The sequence below is a fragment of the Pipistrellus kuhlii genome, unplaced genomic scaffold (genome assembly GCF_014108245.1).
Source record: "Pipistrellus kuhlii isolate mPipKuh1 unplaced genomic scaffold, mPipKuh1.p scaffold_m20_p_7, whole genome shotgun sequence".
Lineage (NCBI taxonomy): Eukaryota > Metazoa > Chordata > Mammalia > Chiroptera > Vespertilionidae > Pipistrellus > Pipistrellus kuhlii.
In genome coordinates this window covers 69,472,222-69,490,614 of record NW_023425573.1, presented here as the reverse complement: position 1 = coordinate 69,490,614, position 18,393 = coordinate 69,472,222, and the positions used below count along the sequence as shown (strand labels likewise).

Below are 18,393 nucleotides of genomic sequence, written 5' to 3'. Positions count from 1 at the left end.
TTTATAAAACGAAAAAGAATTAGGAATTCTGACTCTTTGCTCTGTGGAGCCAAAGGCATGGCCTTTGACAGTAGAAGGCACCTGCTGAGCTTCTAGAGCAGCTCTGCTCACACAGGTGCTTCAAGCCTGTGTGTCTGTGTGTGCAAAGCACCCAGAGAGCAGGGCACTGTCACTGACCTGCCCCACCAGCACCCTCTACTGGCCTGGACACAGTGCGAGAGAAGAAACCAAAACAGACTAACCTAGAGATCAACTCTCCTCTTTGCTTTTATTGTTTTTTGCCAATCTTGTTTATTATTAACCAACCCATTCAATTTGGAGAAGTTCAGAGATCAAGTATCAGAAAAGCACAGGTTCTGAGCCTCTGATTCTTTCAGATCTCAAGGGTGTAATGTATTTTCACCAATAAGAGTGACTCTGTGACAAAAATTCCCAAATTGGGGCAGAGATGATGAAAACCAAGCCGGGAACATGGGGCCATTTACAAGAAACAAAACAAGATTCTGATGTGTCTTCAACAGCCCCCATGAAAAATCATCTAAGAGTAAGCTAAAATTCAGCTTTCTTGAGAAAAATTGAAAACAAAACAAAACAAATGGATTCCCAGCTAGTCCTCAGAGAAGGAGGAATGTCATCATTCAGTTTCTCTCAGTAGCCACTGCTCTGGATCCTTCTGTCTCTGGACATGGAAAGGCCCAAATGGATGGTGGATGTGCACAAGGAGCTGATAAAGGCTTACCCTGTCTCGTGAGTTAGATGCATTTTTATTCAGCATTTATGAAGTTTATGAAACACCTCTGATGTGCCAAACCTGGCACTAAGTGCAGAATATGAATGAGAAGCAACCTTGGCATGAAAGAGAGAATTGAAATGCAAAGAAATAAGTATTATCTCAAGTGCTGAGTAACAGAATTAAAGATAGTGGTTTTTTTTTGTTTTTTTTAAATATTTTTTATTGATTTTGTACAGAGAGGAAGGGAGAGAGATAGCAAGCTAGAAACATCGACGAGAGAGAGCCATTGATCAGCCGCCTCCCGCACAACCCCCACTGGGGATGTGCCGGCAACCAAGGCACATGCCCCTGATTGGAATCGAACCTGGGACCCCCCAGTTTCCAAGCCAACACTCTATCCACTGAGCCAAACCAGCTTTGGCTAAAGATAGTGTTTTACAGAAGAGACAGAAAAGGTAATTGGGTGTCTCGGATGTAGGAGCATCTGGGAAGACTTCTTGGAGGAGGTAAAGCCTGGCCGAAAGTTACAGAGTGAGAAGTTACATGAAGGTTAGAGAAGAAGGGTGTTGGTCTGAAAGCCGTTCTAAGAAGCAAGATCACAACAGCAAAGGCGGGGAGATGCCTGCAGCACCCAGTGCTCAGGACAGAGACAGCGTTTTGATGATGCATAAAGTAAAGGCGGGAGGTGGAAAAGATGCAGTCAGAAGGGCTTTGTGAACTTTGCAAGAGGAGGAGACTGGATCCTGTCTGTGACTCATGGAGATCCTTAAAGAGTTTAAGCAAAGGGACTGATGGGACTCCGCATTTTGGTGGCAGTATGGGTGGATGGCAGTGGGTTGACTGGAGCCAGGAAAAAAAGAGGATGTGCTTGATGTAGCCTGAAGAAGGCACCATGGCAGAGGAGCTAGAGAGGGGGCAGATTTGAGAAGGGCAGCCAGCGGGACTCGGGACGCCCAGAATTTGCAGGGAAAGTCGAGGAACCCTCCCAGCTTCCCAGTAAGGTTGTTCCTTAGTATCCACGGATTGGGTCCAGGACCCCACAGATACTGAAGTGCCAGATGCTCAAGTCCCTGAGGTAAACGGCAGAGAGCAGTGCATACACCCGGCCGTCCACATCACAGGCTCCTGCTGGAAACGGTGTTTTTGATCTGCAGCTGGTTGAATCTGCAGATGCATAATCTATGGATAAAGAGGATGGGAGGGCCGGCTGCATTCCTAAAGGGATGGCAAGAACACAGTTAAGGCAAAACCTAAGAAGCAGAGATTCTAGAGAGAAAAGAGGAAGCTTCAGGTTGGGTTTCTGCCCAAGAGGCACCTGGCCTGGTCAGTGATGGTAGCAAGCAGCCTGGCAGATGAATCAGAGGCTTGGGGAGAAGCCTGGACTGACGATTATGTTACTTTTTATCACCAGGTCCCACAGGGTTTATCACCAGGTCCTCGCCCTCCATTCTGAGATGGGCACTCACTGCTGCCATTCTCTGCACCCTGCCCCTGGTTCTCTCTGTCCCACTCCCTCCATTCCTATCCCTTGCTCATTCCTTCTGCACCAGCAGGAAAGGGGCAGGGATGTTTGTATGGCCAGCCTGGCAAGTTATTGTGGGTAGCTCTGTGGAAACAAAGCCACAAAAATTACTCCTGTCTGCAACCTCACCCGCTGGGCCACCAACCCAGCTCCTAAATCCTGCTCCTGCTGCTGACTCTGAGCTAACAACCTGGACTTCTAATGCGTATTTCAAAGTCAAGCTAAAGAAACCAGCCTTGAGAGAAAAGATGTATATTTACTTTAGTGTTTTATGAGCCCGGAGGCAGGGTTTTGGAAAGCAGGCTGTTGTTTGTTTGTGGGTTGTTGTTTTTTTGCTACATTTGGTGTGATTCAGGGAAGCAAATGAGCACGAGACACCAGGGACTGAGGGGTCGCAGGGCTCTCTGTCTTACTGGGAGGCCCCAGCATTCTCTGAGGCAGGGTGCCTGGCTAGTGCCTGAGCAGCCAATGGGGAGCAGGGTGACAAGGTGCGGTCCCCGCGTGCACATTTCCTAGAAGGATAGATGGCCACTGTCAGTGCCCTCCCGCCGGGGAAGGAAATTTCAGGGAGCCAGGGAGGGAGTGCATCTTTGAGAAAGAGCAACTGTCTTGGAAAGCATCCAGCAAGACTTCAAGATCCACCGGCAAATTCCATTCTGCAGGTTGGGACCTCTATTACAAAACCTTGTTACTTAAAGAGGGAACGGGGCTGGGCAATCTCACACTCACAGGCGCACGCGGCGAGAGCAGCAGAGTGGCGACCTGCGGGGAAGAATATCTCTCCTGCACACCCAGGCACGACTCCAGCCCCTGTTTTTCTCCTAATTGTTTCTGTTTTCTTTCCAGATCACCTTTGCCAGCACCTAAAAAGTCAATGGTGCTGCATGCACCTAAACGCCTCTTCCTGGGATGTGTCAGAGCCAGCAGGTGCCACAGCCAGGCCAGCTGTCTGCGAATGTTTCTCCTTCCTGGCAGCCTGGCACCAAGCAGGGCTGAGCTGTGCTCGGCTGGGCTGGGGGCACTGTGTGCAGATGACAGACCTCTGGTATCAGGTCCGCTTTTATAATTTTATTTTTATAAAAATATACTTTTATTGATTTTAGAGAGATAGGGAGAGGGAGAGGGAGAGAGGAACATCAGTGATAAGAGAGAATCATTGACCGGTTGCCTCCTTCACACACCCCAGCAACTTGGGCATGTGCCCTGACCAGGAATCAAACCTCCTGGCTCATAGGTCATGCTCAACCACTGAACCACGGCAGTCTGGCTACAGGTCCACTTTTAAAGGCAGAGGGAGGGACCCTTTGGTTGTGCAGCTCTCAGGGTTGCTCTGCCTATACCTCAACGTCTTATCCCAAGAAGCACCATCTGCCCAGGCGCTAAAGCAATAGAACAAAGGAAGGGATTTGCTCACAAAGGATGAGCAAAGTGAGCAGAGGGAGGAAACAGCTCAGGCCCAGGCTATCTTCATTTTCAGGAGACAGAGGGTGTGGGAGAGTTCCCTGTTCACCAGGGTCTATAATCAACATCTCATATTCATTCCTCTTGCTTTGCACAGGAGTCTGAACAAAGCCGTGGCAAAACAGGAACCCTGAAGTAAATATGCGCGTAGTCTGGGTCTCCCTCGTTCAGAGTCAGACAGTTTGGCTTATCTTGTTTCCTTCTTCAAGATGTGTTCAAATTGCCTTTAGACCATCCCCCTCGCCCCTTCTCTTCCTTCTCCCCACTCCCCACTGGAGCCCCGCTGCCAGGGAGAAACAGGGTCCCCGGATGGAAGGTTGTTTCTCTTCTAGTAACAGCCACGTGTGGAATCACGTATCCTCTCTCACACCTTTCTTCCCCTGGCCCCTCTGGCACCACAGTCCCCGCTCTCTTCCTCCCTCCCTGCCTGTTCCTGCTCTGTCTGCTGTGCTGGTTCTTTCTTCCCTCCCTGACATCTAACTCTGGGAGGAGGACATGATCTCTTCATCAACACTCCCTCCCCGCCTGCTCCCATCTGGACCCAAGATCGTAAATGACACCTACATGGCCGATGCTCAATTTTATGTTTTCAGGCCCAGCCTGAGCTGCCGAACTCCAGACACACAGCCCACAGTCTGCCAACACCTGCACTTGCTTGCCCAGCCCCTCAGACTCAGTGTGTCCAAAGTTCACCATAACTGCCGCCCAGCTCCAGCCTCAGCCTCCTCCTCTCAGGCAACAGAGCCTCTCTCCCAGGACCCAGACCCTGGAGCCATCTCGGACTGTGCTTTGCCTTCAGCCAATCAGTGAATGGGGTTGCATTTTCAATTAGATCTGGAATCAGACTATCTCACTCCTTACGTGGTACAAGTGGCATGTGGCTACTCATATTTAAATTCAAGTTAATAAAAAAAATAAAACAGCCGGAACCAGTTTGGCTCCGTGGATAGAGAGTCAGCCTGCTGACTAAAAGATCCCGGGTTTGATTCCAGTCAAGGGCATGTACCTTGGTTGCGGGCACATCCCCAGTAGGGGGTGTGCAAGAGGCAACTGATCGATGATTCTTTCTCATCGATGATTCTAACTCTCTATCCCTCTCTCTTCCTCTATGTAAAAAATCAATAAAATATATTTAAAAATAAAAAAAATAAAAATAAAACAGAGCAAAAAGGCGAGGCTCAAGAGAGAACTCTTTGAAAAATTACAGCAAAAGTTACATTTAAAAATTCAGTTCCTTACTCACACCAGCCACATTCAGGTGCTTCTGGGCCACCTGGCTGGCTGGTGGCTGGGGCACTGCCATCAGTGAGGAGGCTTTCTTAGCCAGGCCGCCCAGCCTCTCACTGTGACCACCTAGCTCAGCCGCGGACAGCTCTTGCCTGGATGGTGTAATAGCCTCTCAGTGGATCTGGCTTCTTCAGGTTTTACAACACGACAGCCAGGGTCATCCTTTTACAGCAAGGCTCTCAGAGTTGTCCAGAGGCCCCAACATGTGTCTCTCAGAAAAGAAGTCCTCGGGTTAGCAATTAAGGCCTTCCTCGCTCCGGTCCCTCGCCTGTCTGACCTCTCCCAGCCTTGCAGCATGCCCTGCTGCCTGCTGCTCCCTCTGAGGCTTCTGCCCAGGCTGTGCCCTCTGCCCAGAATGCTCCTCCCTGAGATCCTCCTGGGTCCTCCCTCTCCCCCTTCACCTCTATGGCAACATGGCCTCCTCAGTGAGGCTGCTGGGACTGCTCCACTCTAACACTGCCCCTTCCAGCACCCCTCCCAGCGTCCTGCTCTCCCATGCCACCTTGCTTTCCTTTTTGTGTCCATCGCCCTTATCTCCTTTCATCACACTGGATGCATTTCCTAGTTTGTTATATGTATGTCTTATCTGACAGGAGTCTTTGTCCAGTTACTCACACTGGAGCTTGGGCCTAACTGAGTGGTGCTTTAGAGCTGGAATGGGCCCTGGACATCATTCCTGGATGGAGCAGTTGGGGGTCAGGGAGGGGGTGTTATCACTGGACTCACGATAGTTCCAGGGAAGAGCTTGGACTAGGAGCTAGCCTGGCCCTAGGTGTCTTCAAGGGGCAGGCCTCAGGACAATGAACTCTCTTCCCTTTCCTCTGTCACAACCGGAGAGACACTGACAAACCACAGAGACCTAATGGGGACAACAACCAAACTCTAATGCCAGCGATGGCTGCCAGTTTCATCCTTCTAGGATGCAGCCTGGCCCTGCCTCTTGGGGGCTGGCAGGGAGTGAGGAGCAGAGTAGAGGCCCCAGGTAATGGCTATTCACACACGTCATTCCTACCCTGACATGTCACAAACACAGAGGCTCTTGGAAAACTGGAAACACACATGGTTGCTAGATTACATTTTTCCCTAAAGTAACATCAGTCTTGTTTAAGAAAAAAGTCATGGTTTCATCATGTTATCGCTCAATTAGTATTGGAGGAAAAAGTTGGTTAATGCAAAAAAGAATACTGCTTTAGTGCGTTATTAAAATATTAGAGGCCCAGTGCATGAAACTCATGCACTTGGGAGGGTGTCCCTCAGTCTGGTCTGCGCCCATCTTGCAGTCTGGTTAGACCTGGGGATTGGGCCTAAGTCAGCAGTCAGACATAACGTAGGGAGAGGCTCCCCCACCACTGCTGCACTCGCCAGCCATTGAGCCTGGTTCAGGGTTTCTGGATGAGTGGTGCACCCCATGTGGAGACACACTGACCACTAGAGGACAGCTTTTGCATTGAGTATCATAGCGACAGGTTATTCTGCTGTTCGACCAATTTGCATATTGGCCTTTTATCATATAGGATTCCTGACAATCCAGAATAGATTAGAAGAAAGGCAGAGCCCAGACCACATTTTGTGTTGGGGCGCATCTGTCCCTCTGTGTGTACAGAAATGCCATCTGAACATACATATTTCTAAGTGCCTCGGGATGATGGCTTTTCTGCTGCCAATTCTGCTTCTAATAGGAATGGCGTGAGGTAGTTTCACACTCATAAAGAGACCTGCTCCCAATGGCGTGGCTGCAGGTCCAGGCTGGATTCTATCCAGGCTCACTGGGTGATTGGACTGGCCAAAGTATGCGATTAAGAACAAACTTATCTTTATAGTCACTCCTTCATTACCAAGATAACTCAATTGGAGACTTTTTGGGAGATGCCAGCTCTGGAAATAAAATCCTTACTGCACTGCAATGTCACGAAGATTAGACCAGAAAACAAATTGATGTCCGCAGACACTCTTCTGTACGTGCCAGAAAATTAGATCTCAGGAGAGACGAGCTGAGAAGTGACATCTCGGGGCGGGAAGGAGGTAGAGCACAGGGAAAGCACTCCCGGGGCTTCCCAGACAGAGGAGTCCCGGTGTCCGCCTGCTCGCCTGTGTCACCTGGGATGGCGCTCTTTGCTGCTTTCACTAACTTGCCCCACGCAGCTCCCAAACCATTATTTCCACAGCCCAGTCACTGTCACTGTCACTGCCACCATGGGCAGAGTACAAGCACTTTCTGGGTCCCTTGTCCTAAGTGAGCAACAGGAGACTGGTAAGGTGACTCACACAAATCCCGCCATGGACAGCTGGATTTCCTGTGAGGGAACCCTGTGAGGATGTGAAACAGTTCATACTTGGCTGTTGCTGGTGCACAGAATGCCGTTCCCAATGCCCCCCTCCCAGGTGTGACTGGGCTTGTCCATCACCGGAGCTGTAGTCAGGCCTGCGCTAACAGAACCTCTGACCACACAGCCCTGTCCCAGGCGGCCGTGAGTCAGCACCACCTGCTCTGCATCTGGTTCACTTCTTTATGGGTCCTCTTCTCTCCAGTGCCTGTTAGAGTTGCTGTTCCAAACCTCATGGCTTATTTAACTGATCTCGTTACAGGCTTTCAAGTATCAGAGGGTACGAAAAAGATCAACCTTGGCAACAAAAGAATAAATGTTTGCACAATTTAGAATATTTCTCCCAGCCTCTGAAAGGACAGGAGCCTTTAGGAAAGCACGCAGTTGCTGACCCTGTATAACCCTCAGAGGTACTGACAGAGGTCAGGCTCGGGGACCCAGTCTCCCCGTTGCTCACACGCACACACAGCCTGGCCTGCCAGCTGTCACGGTGCTGTGGTCAGCATGTTCAGGAACTGTGGAGGGGTGGGTACTATGTGAGCATTTCTCCTCTAGGCACACAAGCAGAATACTGGATCAAGGACTGCAGTCCCCCCCTATGCCCCCCCCCCCCCTGGGGTGGGGTGGGGACTCAGGGTGTTGGGCCTCTGCCCTGTCAGAACCCAAGCTCCCCGTCTTCCAGGCACATGTATGGGTTGGGTCCCCAAAGTCCGTCTGGAAATTATAAAAACACATTTTAGGATGTGAGCTTGTTCAGCTGAGGTTGTAAATTCAAACACTTATTCCTCCCTTTATTCCCTTATTCATTCACTCAGTCATCCACCCATGTAACAGATGCTTATTGAGTAGCTTCCCTGTGCTATGTCATGTGCCGGGTCCTAGAGCTCAGTACAGAGATTTCAATAGCAAGAATGCTGTCTATTAAGGATGACAAGTCTACAGATTATGGTTCCAGGGGAGCCTCATGGCTCACATTCCCGAAGGACCCCAGGAACACTTCCTGGGTATGGAGAGATGCATGTTTTCACCTTCTATTTAATAAGCACTAATGGAACCGGGTGCTGTGGTGGGAGCTGGAAATACAAAGCTCGCTCTTGCTTCAAACGCTCCCTCCCTGCAGTCAATGAACCAGAGTTCTGAGTTCCAAGTCGTGGTGGTGACTCTTAGAAGATGGGCAGGATTTCCAATGGGCAGAGCCTGTGGGAGCTGAGGAGGAAGGGGATGCCCAAGAGGAGAGGTATGTGTTTGGGGTAGAGGGATGTTGGGTGAGGAGTGTCTGCCAGCACACATGGGGGAGGCACACTGAATAATTCTCTCTTTCTTGGAACTGCCCAAACCATGTTGCCACTATTACCCCCTATTGTTGCTAAACTACTTCCCCATCCAACCCTGGGTCTCTTTTGGGGTTTTAATGTGGGACGTGGAGAGCCAAGGCCATAGAGCAGGAAGGTCCGGGAAGGTCTTTCCTTATGTCCTTCCTCCCACCCTTAACTGCTGGGTGCCACCAAAGACCCTAAAGTGGGCCAGCCCCAGGGCAGGCTGGGAAATAGTGAGCAGGCTGGATGTGGCTGACACTAGTAAGTGGGAGGGGCTATAGACGGAAATACCAAGTACCCAGAAGAAGGTTCGAGGAGTCCCTGAGCAGTGAGCCCCTCCCCAGGCCTCTGTGTGCCACCTCAGGGTGATGGAGAGCCACAGCACAAATGACAGAGATTCAAGAAATGCAGGTCTTACTGTCCCTGACAAGACTTTGGACCACAACCAGTCCAGGCCTCAGCTTATTCATCCCTAAAAGGAGTCTAATCAGACCTGCATTACCTGACTCATACGAATAAGGCAGAGGTTGGAGGAACTGAGGGGACAGTGGGAAAATGCCATCCAGTCCTTCTAAACGGTGCTCCTATGCCCGGGAGAGCAATGCCTGCTCCCGTGGGGGCAGAGTCCCCAACCCTCACACGTCTGGGTGCAGATGGGTGAAAGCACTTTGGATCCTACCCAAGAGCCCGTGACGTTACTTAACAATTCAGGGGCGAAAGGGAGCCTTGGGCCTGCGTTTTTAGTTACTGAACCAACAACAAATCCGACTTAACATTAACTCTTCACAAAAGTGTTTCAGGAACTCACTCTTCACAACCAGGACCAACGGGTGGAGGCTGCCCGCCTGTTGGCCTCCCTCACCTGGGTGTCCGCGGGGGGGTCTTCACCCCGCCAGTCTGGAAGCAGCTCCCTGGCCAGTGTGTTCTCAGCACATACTGACGAGCAGGTCTGAGGCCATGGCTCGGCTTCATTCTGCTTTTGGGAATGGATTTTTCCTAAACGAGGAAATGTATATGAAACTACAGTCAGCTTTCTTCAACTCTATGGAAAGGCAGGGAGGGGATGGGGGAGATGTTCAGAAATAATAAGAAAGGCCCCAATGTGGTGAAAGCTGCACTTTCCAGCGTTCTGCTCCTGGCAAGTGTGTCCTAACAGGCACGTCTGAATAGCTCTGTCTGTCCACAGAGAATGTCCCCCTTGGAGACCAAAGGCAAACTGTCCTGGGACCACTTTGCCATGAAATGCTGATAAGCTCTGCATGTTAAGAAAGGGTTCAGGGGGCAAACTGGGAAACTGGTTATTTATCAAATAGTATTTTTTTTTTTTTTCATCAAATGTCTAACAGGTTTCCATTTTGGAGCGCTTCTCAGAGCCTTCATTGTGCTAACGGGGACAGTCATAGCTTCCAAAGGGAGGTTTACATAAATAGCCTTTCCCAAACATATTTGAGCAGGGAACGCTGATTTTCCTAGGATACCTGTGAAGGTCATTTTAAATGATGTGGTTTGGGAAACTTCACTCAGAGACCCTTAAAAATCCTGCAGGGCCAGACTCCCCAAGCCTAGAATTGCACATGCATCCACTGAGCTGTTGTTAATTTAACTGCGGATTCTGATTCAGTAGGTTTGGGGCGAGGCCTGAGATTCTGCATCTCTGACAAGTTCCTGGATGCTGCTGCTGAGGTTGGCCATGGATCCCATCCTGAGGATCGAGGATGTAATTAGCAGAGGTTAAGGAAAGGACGTCCTCTATTTTCCATAAGAGCAGATCAACCTGCAGAGTGTAATCCCTTTTGGGTCAGAAAGGGAGGCTGCAATGACCCTCGGGCCTCAGTGGTGATCAAGGGGACAGGCTGGGATGGCCTCTCACCAGCGTTTTGCTTGTGAGCAGAAGCGAAGTAACTGTATTTCCATCAACACTTGATTAACAGCATTCAGCTGTCACTGATGATTGAGATTTGTACAGTTACTTCCATTTGTGATATGGAGATAAGAGAAAAACCAATTCAAATGCATGCATTAAGGAAGGAGTGATTGCTCTCAAGCACTCTCCTTTCATGGCAGCTAGTTCTCCATTCCTTAATTTTTAAAATGAGTCACCAATGGCCACAGACAAAAGAGAGCCCCTGGAAAACTGGCCGAAGAACCACGCTGACAGTATCATTTGGCGGACAGGAAGCTCCAGGGTGGGCAACATCAAAGCATCCCGCCCCGTGTCGACCTCACGCTTGGCCATATACTGCTTTTTTACAACTCTTCATGGCAATTTAATTAAGACACAACCCTTAGGAAACCGGTGTGCTGAATACTTGCAGTAAGATCAGAACAATCTCTTTCCTATCCCCTTCTTAGGAAGCAATTCAAGGCTTGCAGTTTCTATTCAATTTGTTATAATGACAGTGCTTAATCATGGCGTCTACTCGGCAGCCTGCTGCCGAAATGAGGTCACACATGTGACTATTCAGGCATAGAGCACAATCTATAACTAAGATTTCGCCCCTGAATCTCTGGAGGCGGTGTCATTAATTAACAATGCAGGCATTTAAAAAATAATATGCATTACAGCTTTTTAAAATGTAGCCTGGGCTTGAAATAAGCAGACGTTTGCGATGAAACATTCATGGCAGCTAGTATTCCAAGGAGAAGGGAGAACCCAGCCATGGGAATAGCGCAATCACATTGATTCAAAGATGTTTAATTAAAAGTCTTCTTTTCTAATTTTTCAGGAGCCTCTAATATAATCTCTACTTGTAGCTCCTTTCTCAGCATCGAATAACAAAGGCAAGTAAGTCTTCAGAGTTCTATTTCATATGCTTATATATGTCACAAGTGCAACATGGTCCATACAAGTTAAAAAATTATGCAGTGTCCTCTTGAGCTGCAATAAATATTTTTAATCTTGAGGGGCCAATAAAAAAACTGTGACCCTTAGCCTGGTCTTATCTTTAATCATGAAAGATTGTTTCAAATGACGGCAGCCAAAAAGATGGTACTTATCCGTGGGAAGGCTCATGCTGCTCTACTGCAGTGAATGTGCAATCTACTGCTGATGCATCCAGCTAAGATTTTATAGTTCCACATATACACACATTTGAACAAGATAGGAATATATCAGAAGACATATGTTTCTGGTTAGAGGGCAAACAGCATTTCAGTTAAATTTATGTCGAGTCTAAATTATCTATAATCAGAGTTAAGTTTTAAAAGATAAAAGCCCACGCCTGTGTTGTGTGTGTTTTTTCTTAATCAATTTACATATCCATATCCCTGTGCTTACGTGCTTGCTTCCTTTATCTGTGTGTACAACTCCTTACCAGGATGCTAAGGGCAGACAATGCTTACTGCTTGTCTTCTTGCTTTTTGGTGGAGGACATGCAGGGCTTTTCATGGGACCACATGTCCACCGGGCAGAGGTCACTCACTGACTTCCTGGCAGAGACTTTTCTGCAGTGTGTTTTCCTGCATGTGCATGATCTGGGAGGAAAAACAATCTAATGTGGAAGGTAATAGGCACTTTACCTGAGGAGGCTGGTTTGGGGAGACGACTCTGCAGAGGTCGCGTCCCCCTGGCGGTCATGGTGGGGTCGGACGTGGAGTGAACGATGGCGTTGTCTGCAAAGTCCTGGCTGTCGGCGGAGGAAGGCACTTCTCGTTCAAGGGTCTGGGCTCTGGTAGAAGGGGCTGCACAAAGGACCGGCTGGAGGCACAGGTCAGGCTCCGTGTCCGCGGAGGGATCTGCCTGGCACATGTACCGTCCGGCTGAGCGAGTCCCGGAGTCTGGGAGTGGGAAAGTCCCGATCCCACTGTCGAGCGTCCTCATCTGGCAGTTGGACTCTGGAGACAGGAACAGAGTGAGGGTCAGAGGCGGCTCACAAAAAGGAGGAAGGGTTCTGGCACTGGGTGTCGTCTTGAGGAAAGAGGACCCCTAGAAGGAGGAAGCACTATTCCAGGTGAAGTAAATTTCCAGGGAGTGGCATGAAACAGACATTTAATTGAACATGAACATGTTTCCTTAACATAACATGAGGTAAGAAGGCCTCCGTTTCTGGCAGCAAGAGCCACATGTGCATATGCCCTGATAACTCTCCAGAGTTATAATAGGAAAAGAACAGTGATTAGAGACAAAAAATATTATTTTTGATCCCCCTTCTTTAATTGGGGATCATATGACTTCAACCAACCAATCAAGTGGACTTTATTAACTGAAATAAAAGTAATGAGCATCCATCACAAACTGAGGTCCCAACAAAGGTCACTGTGCACCCCCTGGCATGGTTCATCAGCCATTCATTTGGCTGTTAACTGAGCCTGTGGCCTCTCAATCTGACTGTGAGGACCAGTGATTCACAGGCTCTAAGGTCATCCTGGAGTTACCGTGGTAACATCACTCACCATGTGGACTTCACTGGACCCATTGCCATTTGTAGTCTTCCTGAGAAGACCACTTTCTGTCTTTCACTCACACCTTATGCCATGACAAACTCACTAGTATCTTTTGTGACTTCTGTCATTCCCAGGGACCCCACTATTCCCTAAAACAAATTAAGTTGATTTCATCATAGGTGAGTGACATATTCTGCTAATGAATGAATTCTGCATCTTCACAGATACATTATCCGAAATAATTATTACATATTTAATTTCTAAGATGGTGGTGTGGATTATCCAACCCAATGAGACAGCATCCAAGATCTGGTTGTCAGCCCACAGGTTTCCTGTTTATACGATAAGCTTAGGGTGAAACATCCTTAGTAAGATTTGTGTTGCCATCTTAAACATTTAGGACTGGGAATAGGCACAATGCAGTGCTGTGTTCAGCATGGTAGGGAATGTAACAGAATACAATGTAATCTTCGCATCAAGAGGCTCAAAGGCTAACATTCCGTGGTGCTTTATGGAGCAGTGGCTTGGGTTCCATAACTGTGTGAACCCCTACAGAACATCATGAATCTCTCAGGTGTCAGGTTCCTTATAGGGCTGCTGTGAGACTAAAAATGTGTTCACCATTGACTTTCTTGAACTCAGGATGCTATCTAGCATAGCTGAAAGAATAAAAAAAAAAGAATGTTATATACAAAATGCTTAGTATATTTATTAGTATATATCGGATAGGTTAATAGTTTATCTTTAACTAACTACATTTCTTATACAATCTCATTTGATGCTCATCAATTAGTATCTGAACTCCAGAATCCACCTATTCCCCACCCCAAAACCTCTTTGCTCTGAGTAGAATTCTGCCAGTGTCCTAATACTAAAGGAAAAGTAAAGAGTTGGCATTTATAGATTCTAGTGGGTTTGGTGCTTGATTTTGGACGTACCAGGATGATGAGGTCCATGTCAGAAGAGAGTCTTCAGTCTCCATAGGGATATTTGTAGGAAGATGCAGCTAGCCTTTCCCCAGTGAGGTGCCATTTAGCTATCTCGCGCACTGTCACACCTGGGCTGGCCATGGGCTGCGGAGCCCTGACTCACAGGGCCATGGTCTGAGTGTTCCCCAGGATTACAAGGGCTAAGTTTGAGACGCTCTCACTTCAGGGGCTTCAAATGGTCAGCTTTACTCTCAGCCAGCTTTACAGATGATTCACTATCTCTCCATTCATCTTCTCAGTTAAGAAGACTTCACGGTTACAGGATGGCCTTGTGGAGAAAGGACCGGCTGTTTGCACGGGGAAGTGTTGCCAGAGGAGTTGGAAAAGAAAGACCCTGCTTTGCAGAACCCAGTGTCCTTTATTTTAGCCTAGATACACAGGGCTCAGACTTAGTATATCACATGCTGTACTTGGGCAATTCTAAATGTCTGGACTATTTTAGTTTCAGATAGAAATGGATCTTCATCAGAATGGGCCCAGCCTCTGAGGAAGGGAATAAAAAATTCATGGGATATAGCAGCTCAGGTCTTAGTCCCTGTATGCACAGACTGCCTGCCATATAATAATTTACTCCCTGCATCTTTTGGATTATCTACCCTTGAACCAAAGAATGCTCAGCATGGAGGATGCTGGTGATTCTTTCTTTAGTGAAGACAGATGACCAAGTCTGGCTGCTTATTATAGCTACCAGGAGTTCACTGTTTTCTTTGTATCATCTCTTCATCTTCACAACCCTAAAGGTAAGAGCTATTACCGCCATTCACAAATGAGGAACCGTGGCTCAGAAGGTTAACTTGCCCAAGGCCAACTGTTATAAATAAAGCTCTTGAACCTGACCATGTGCTTAACCATGAAGCTATACTGATTTCCTCCCCCACACCCCAAAGCACAGATAAATCCAGAAGTGAGGTCCACTGAATAAGCAGCCATCGAGGCAGCCTGGTGAGAGGAAGGCTCACAAGAATGGCCCTGCTCCTGGGCAAGATGCCCAGCCTCTCCCCTGAAACTGGGGCAGGCCCCCGGATCCATGCAGGCCCCCGGATCCATGCTGGCCCCTCATCCTGAGGCTGAGGTCCCCTGTCCACATTCCCAGGTTCTGGGTAGTTGCTGCCTGGCACAGGATGTCTACACATCCTGACTGATCCATCCCTGAGAACCACCGCTGCCCAAGAGGTTGCCTCTGCCCTCTCAGACCTCATCTGTAGAGTTCTGAGCCGGCTTTTCCTGGAATTCTCTTACCACCAGGGATAATGCTTTCCTGGCTTTGTCTAAGAACTGTAAGAATTCTCCCCCCATCAGGCTTTTTATGGCTGAGAGAGCATTTAATGCAGCTGACTCAAAAAGCAACGTGAGCTTCTTGGAGGCCTTTTCAGTGATTTTCTGACCATAGCCCATGGCCCGGCCTGTGACACAAGACAGGAAATAGGGCAAGGAGGGCCTGGGGCAGGAGAAGTGATGATGTCAGTCTACGTCGGCTGCCCTTCTGGCATCTGTCCCTTTAAATTATTTTCCTTTCCCTATAGTCTTGTCCTACCAGATACTATAAACCAGGACTTCTGGTATTCCTGACGTCTCTGGTTCTCTGAGAATTGTGTGCACTGACATTAAATTCAGAAACCACCTACTATTAAAGCCATTTCTATTTCTAAAAATTACAGATATGCCAAATGTAGTGAATGAGAAGGACTCCTGGGTAAGTACCTATGAAATGAGGTATGGACAGTCAGGGACTCAGGCGCTACTAGTATAAGCTAAGTCTCACCCTCGAGCGGGTTTCTCCAGAGTGCGTAAACCTGTGGAAATGGAGTTTATGTCAGAAATGCTGACACTTTCTTTATGTGGTTTCTTTAAGGCGCTGTAAGTTTCTCCCAGTTCATAAAAACACTGGGAGCCTGAAAAAGCATTAGGGATTGCACTTTGGAAGCCAGCTTTGCCCTCAGAATTACAAGAACTCACAAAATAATTAAATGGCTGTGATAGGAACAAAGTTCAAAGGGCCAAGCCAGCCTTGCATCCCCAATGAGTTGGCTCAGTCTTGATCTTGACAAGTTTTGCACATTTGTGGCTGTGAGAAAACAGCTGCCAATAGGACCTTGCTAATGAGTTCAAGGGTCAGGCTGCCGGATGGACCTGCAGGTTTTATTCTTCCAAGGTCACCAATTACATTTCTGACACCAGTCCCCTCTCTCACCTTCTTCCCATTGTCTTCTTTGCCTTCTTTCTCTCTCTCCAGGTAGGTTCTCTCCCTTACCGCCAACAAACCCCAGGCATGAGATGGCTTACAGCAGAGATTCCTACTCCTTTAAAGTCAGAGCTCAGACAGAAAACAGGCATTTCCCCGAGGAAAACACCAGCTGCCCCGGGGGCATGGCCGCCTCAGTGCCTCAGCTCAGCAGCTCAGCAGCTCAGCAGCTCAGCACCGCTAGGTCCATCAGGGCATGTGAGCAGCAGATGCTGGGACTCTTACAGCGTGGACTCCGGGTCTTCTTTACTCACACCTGGAAGGCAGTGCCAAGGAGATGGAGACTTCTTTGGTCACTTGGCAGCTGGTATAGGAATCTGCAGGCCCTCCTTTTTTGGGGAAGACCATTGAGAATGCTTGGGATAGGAATATCTTCTGGCATCAGAACTTTGAGGGAGGTTATTGTGCACTAGAGGGAGGGGTGCAGTCAAGGGGTGAGCAGCCAAGAAGGGTGAGGGTCTACCTGGGTGGTGGCAGAGAAGAACTTTTGGAGAGAAATTTCCACCAGGGATTTTTCAAGTGTGAACTTAGGGTGCATAATACAAAATCCTCACTCGCTGGCCAATGAGCCCCTTCTGCTTTGTACAGGTGCCTCAGCAGGTGGCTTTAGTTTTTTCACCTGAAAATTAGGGGTGCTTTGAGAACTAGACATCATGCTATGTTTATTAAAATGTGTAATAACACAGCACGATGCATCCAGCATGTACATAACTGTTATCTAGAAGATGCCACTAATTCTTGAAATCAGTGTTATTAGACTGTGAGCATCCTGGGTGCAGACTGAATTTTATTTATCTCTTCAATATTCCCATCAGCCCATTCCTCATTCTGTGTTGCCTTTACTCCACAGTAGGCAATTAATTATATGCTGACAGAGCTGATAATAATGGTAGGCTGACATGGTATCTGCTACCTTCGCTATCACCAGTGCTCAGCACAGCACCTGACGCATAGTCTGTGCTCACGGAATATAATGAAAGAATAGGTGGATAAAGAGCAGCTCTAATCTTTAGAAAGTTCTTCCTGAAATTAAATTGAATATGAACCTTTCCTTTTGAAACCCCAATCTGCTGCTTTTTGTTCTAACTCCAGCTACCAGAGAAAACAGCTGACTTCCTCCTTCTGTGTACTCCTTCTTACATACAGCCAGACGTTATTAATTCAGATAGCCAGAGGAATAAGATCATTCAGAATTACTGAATATTTTAAAGACCGATTTCTTAATACTTTAAAGCCCTCTGAGCAAGGGTCAGTGACCAAGATGAGAGAGAGCCAATGGAATGCTGCTTTAGCATCCTCCTCAGTCCCCGCCCCCACCACAAAGCATCACTGGGTCAGAAGGTCCCAGGTATAGCAAAAGCCAGTGTGGAATCACTACCCTGGCCCCTGCCCGCAGGGATTCTAGATGCAACACTGAGCATCCCTTGTAACATTAGCACCCATTCTATATAAATCCTATATTAAAAAGGCTAATATGCAAATAGACCAAACAGCTGAATGACCGGTCACTGTGATGTGCACTGACCACCAGGGGGCAGATGCTCAATGCAAGAGCTGCTCCCTGGTGGTCAGTGCGCTCCCACAGGGAGTGCTGCTCAGCCAGAAGCTGGGCTCATGGCTTGTGAGTGCAGCGATGATGGTGGGAGCCTCAGTGGCAGTCAGACATCCCTCAAAGGTTCCCAGACTGCAAGAGGGCACAGGCCAGACTGAGGGACCCCCTGACTGCATGAATTCTGTGCACTGGGCCTTTAGTAGTAGTGTAAGGACTTAGTTCTCCCAGAATCAAGTTCCTGGGAATCATTTGTAGTGAGTAGATGAGACTACTCACACAGTAACTCCTTGGGTTTATTTACATAAAACAGTTTTTTCTTTTAAAACGATCCATTCTCTTAACTATGCTTCTTCCAAACTTATTTTGTACTATTCCGTTACTTAGGAACATTATCTTTAAAAAGTAGCTGCAATTGTCAAATTTCAGCGGGGAGGGGAGGAGGATCTGGGGGAGATAATAGATCAACTGAAGGACTTGTATACATGCATATAAGTACAACCAATGGACATGGAACTCTGGGGAGGGAGGGGATGTGTGGGAGGGAGGGAGGGGTGAAAAATCAATAAAATATGTAAATAAATAAA

At 48.0% G+C, this 18,393-nt stretch overlaps 1 protein-coding gene across 6 annotated transcripts in view; it reads right to left on the bottom strand.

Moving 5' to 3' along the window:
* Window positions 1-18,393, bottom strand: part of NCKAP5 (NCK associated protein 5) — a 909,053-nt gene that overhangs the window by 49,432 nt on the left and 841,228 nt on the right. For 5 of the 6 annotated variants that reach the window (XM_045575730.1, XM_045575732.1, XM_045575731.1 and 2 more), the window contains 2 exons: window positions 12,163-12,477; window positions 9,506-9,639 (listed from right to left, as the gene is read on the bottom strand). In XM_045575730.1, coding sequence (XP_045431686.1) covers window positions 9,506-9,639; window positions 12,163-12,477 — 449 coding nt within the window. The remainder of the gene's footprint in view (window positions 1-9,505; window positions 9,640-12,162; window positions 12,478-18,393) is intronic. The other variant, XM_045575733.1, reaches the window with a different exon arrangement.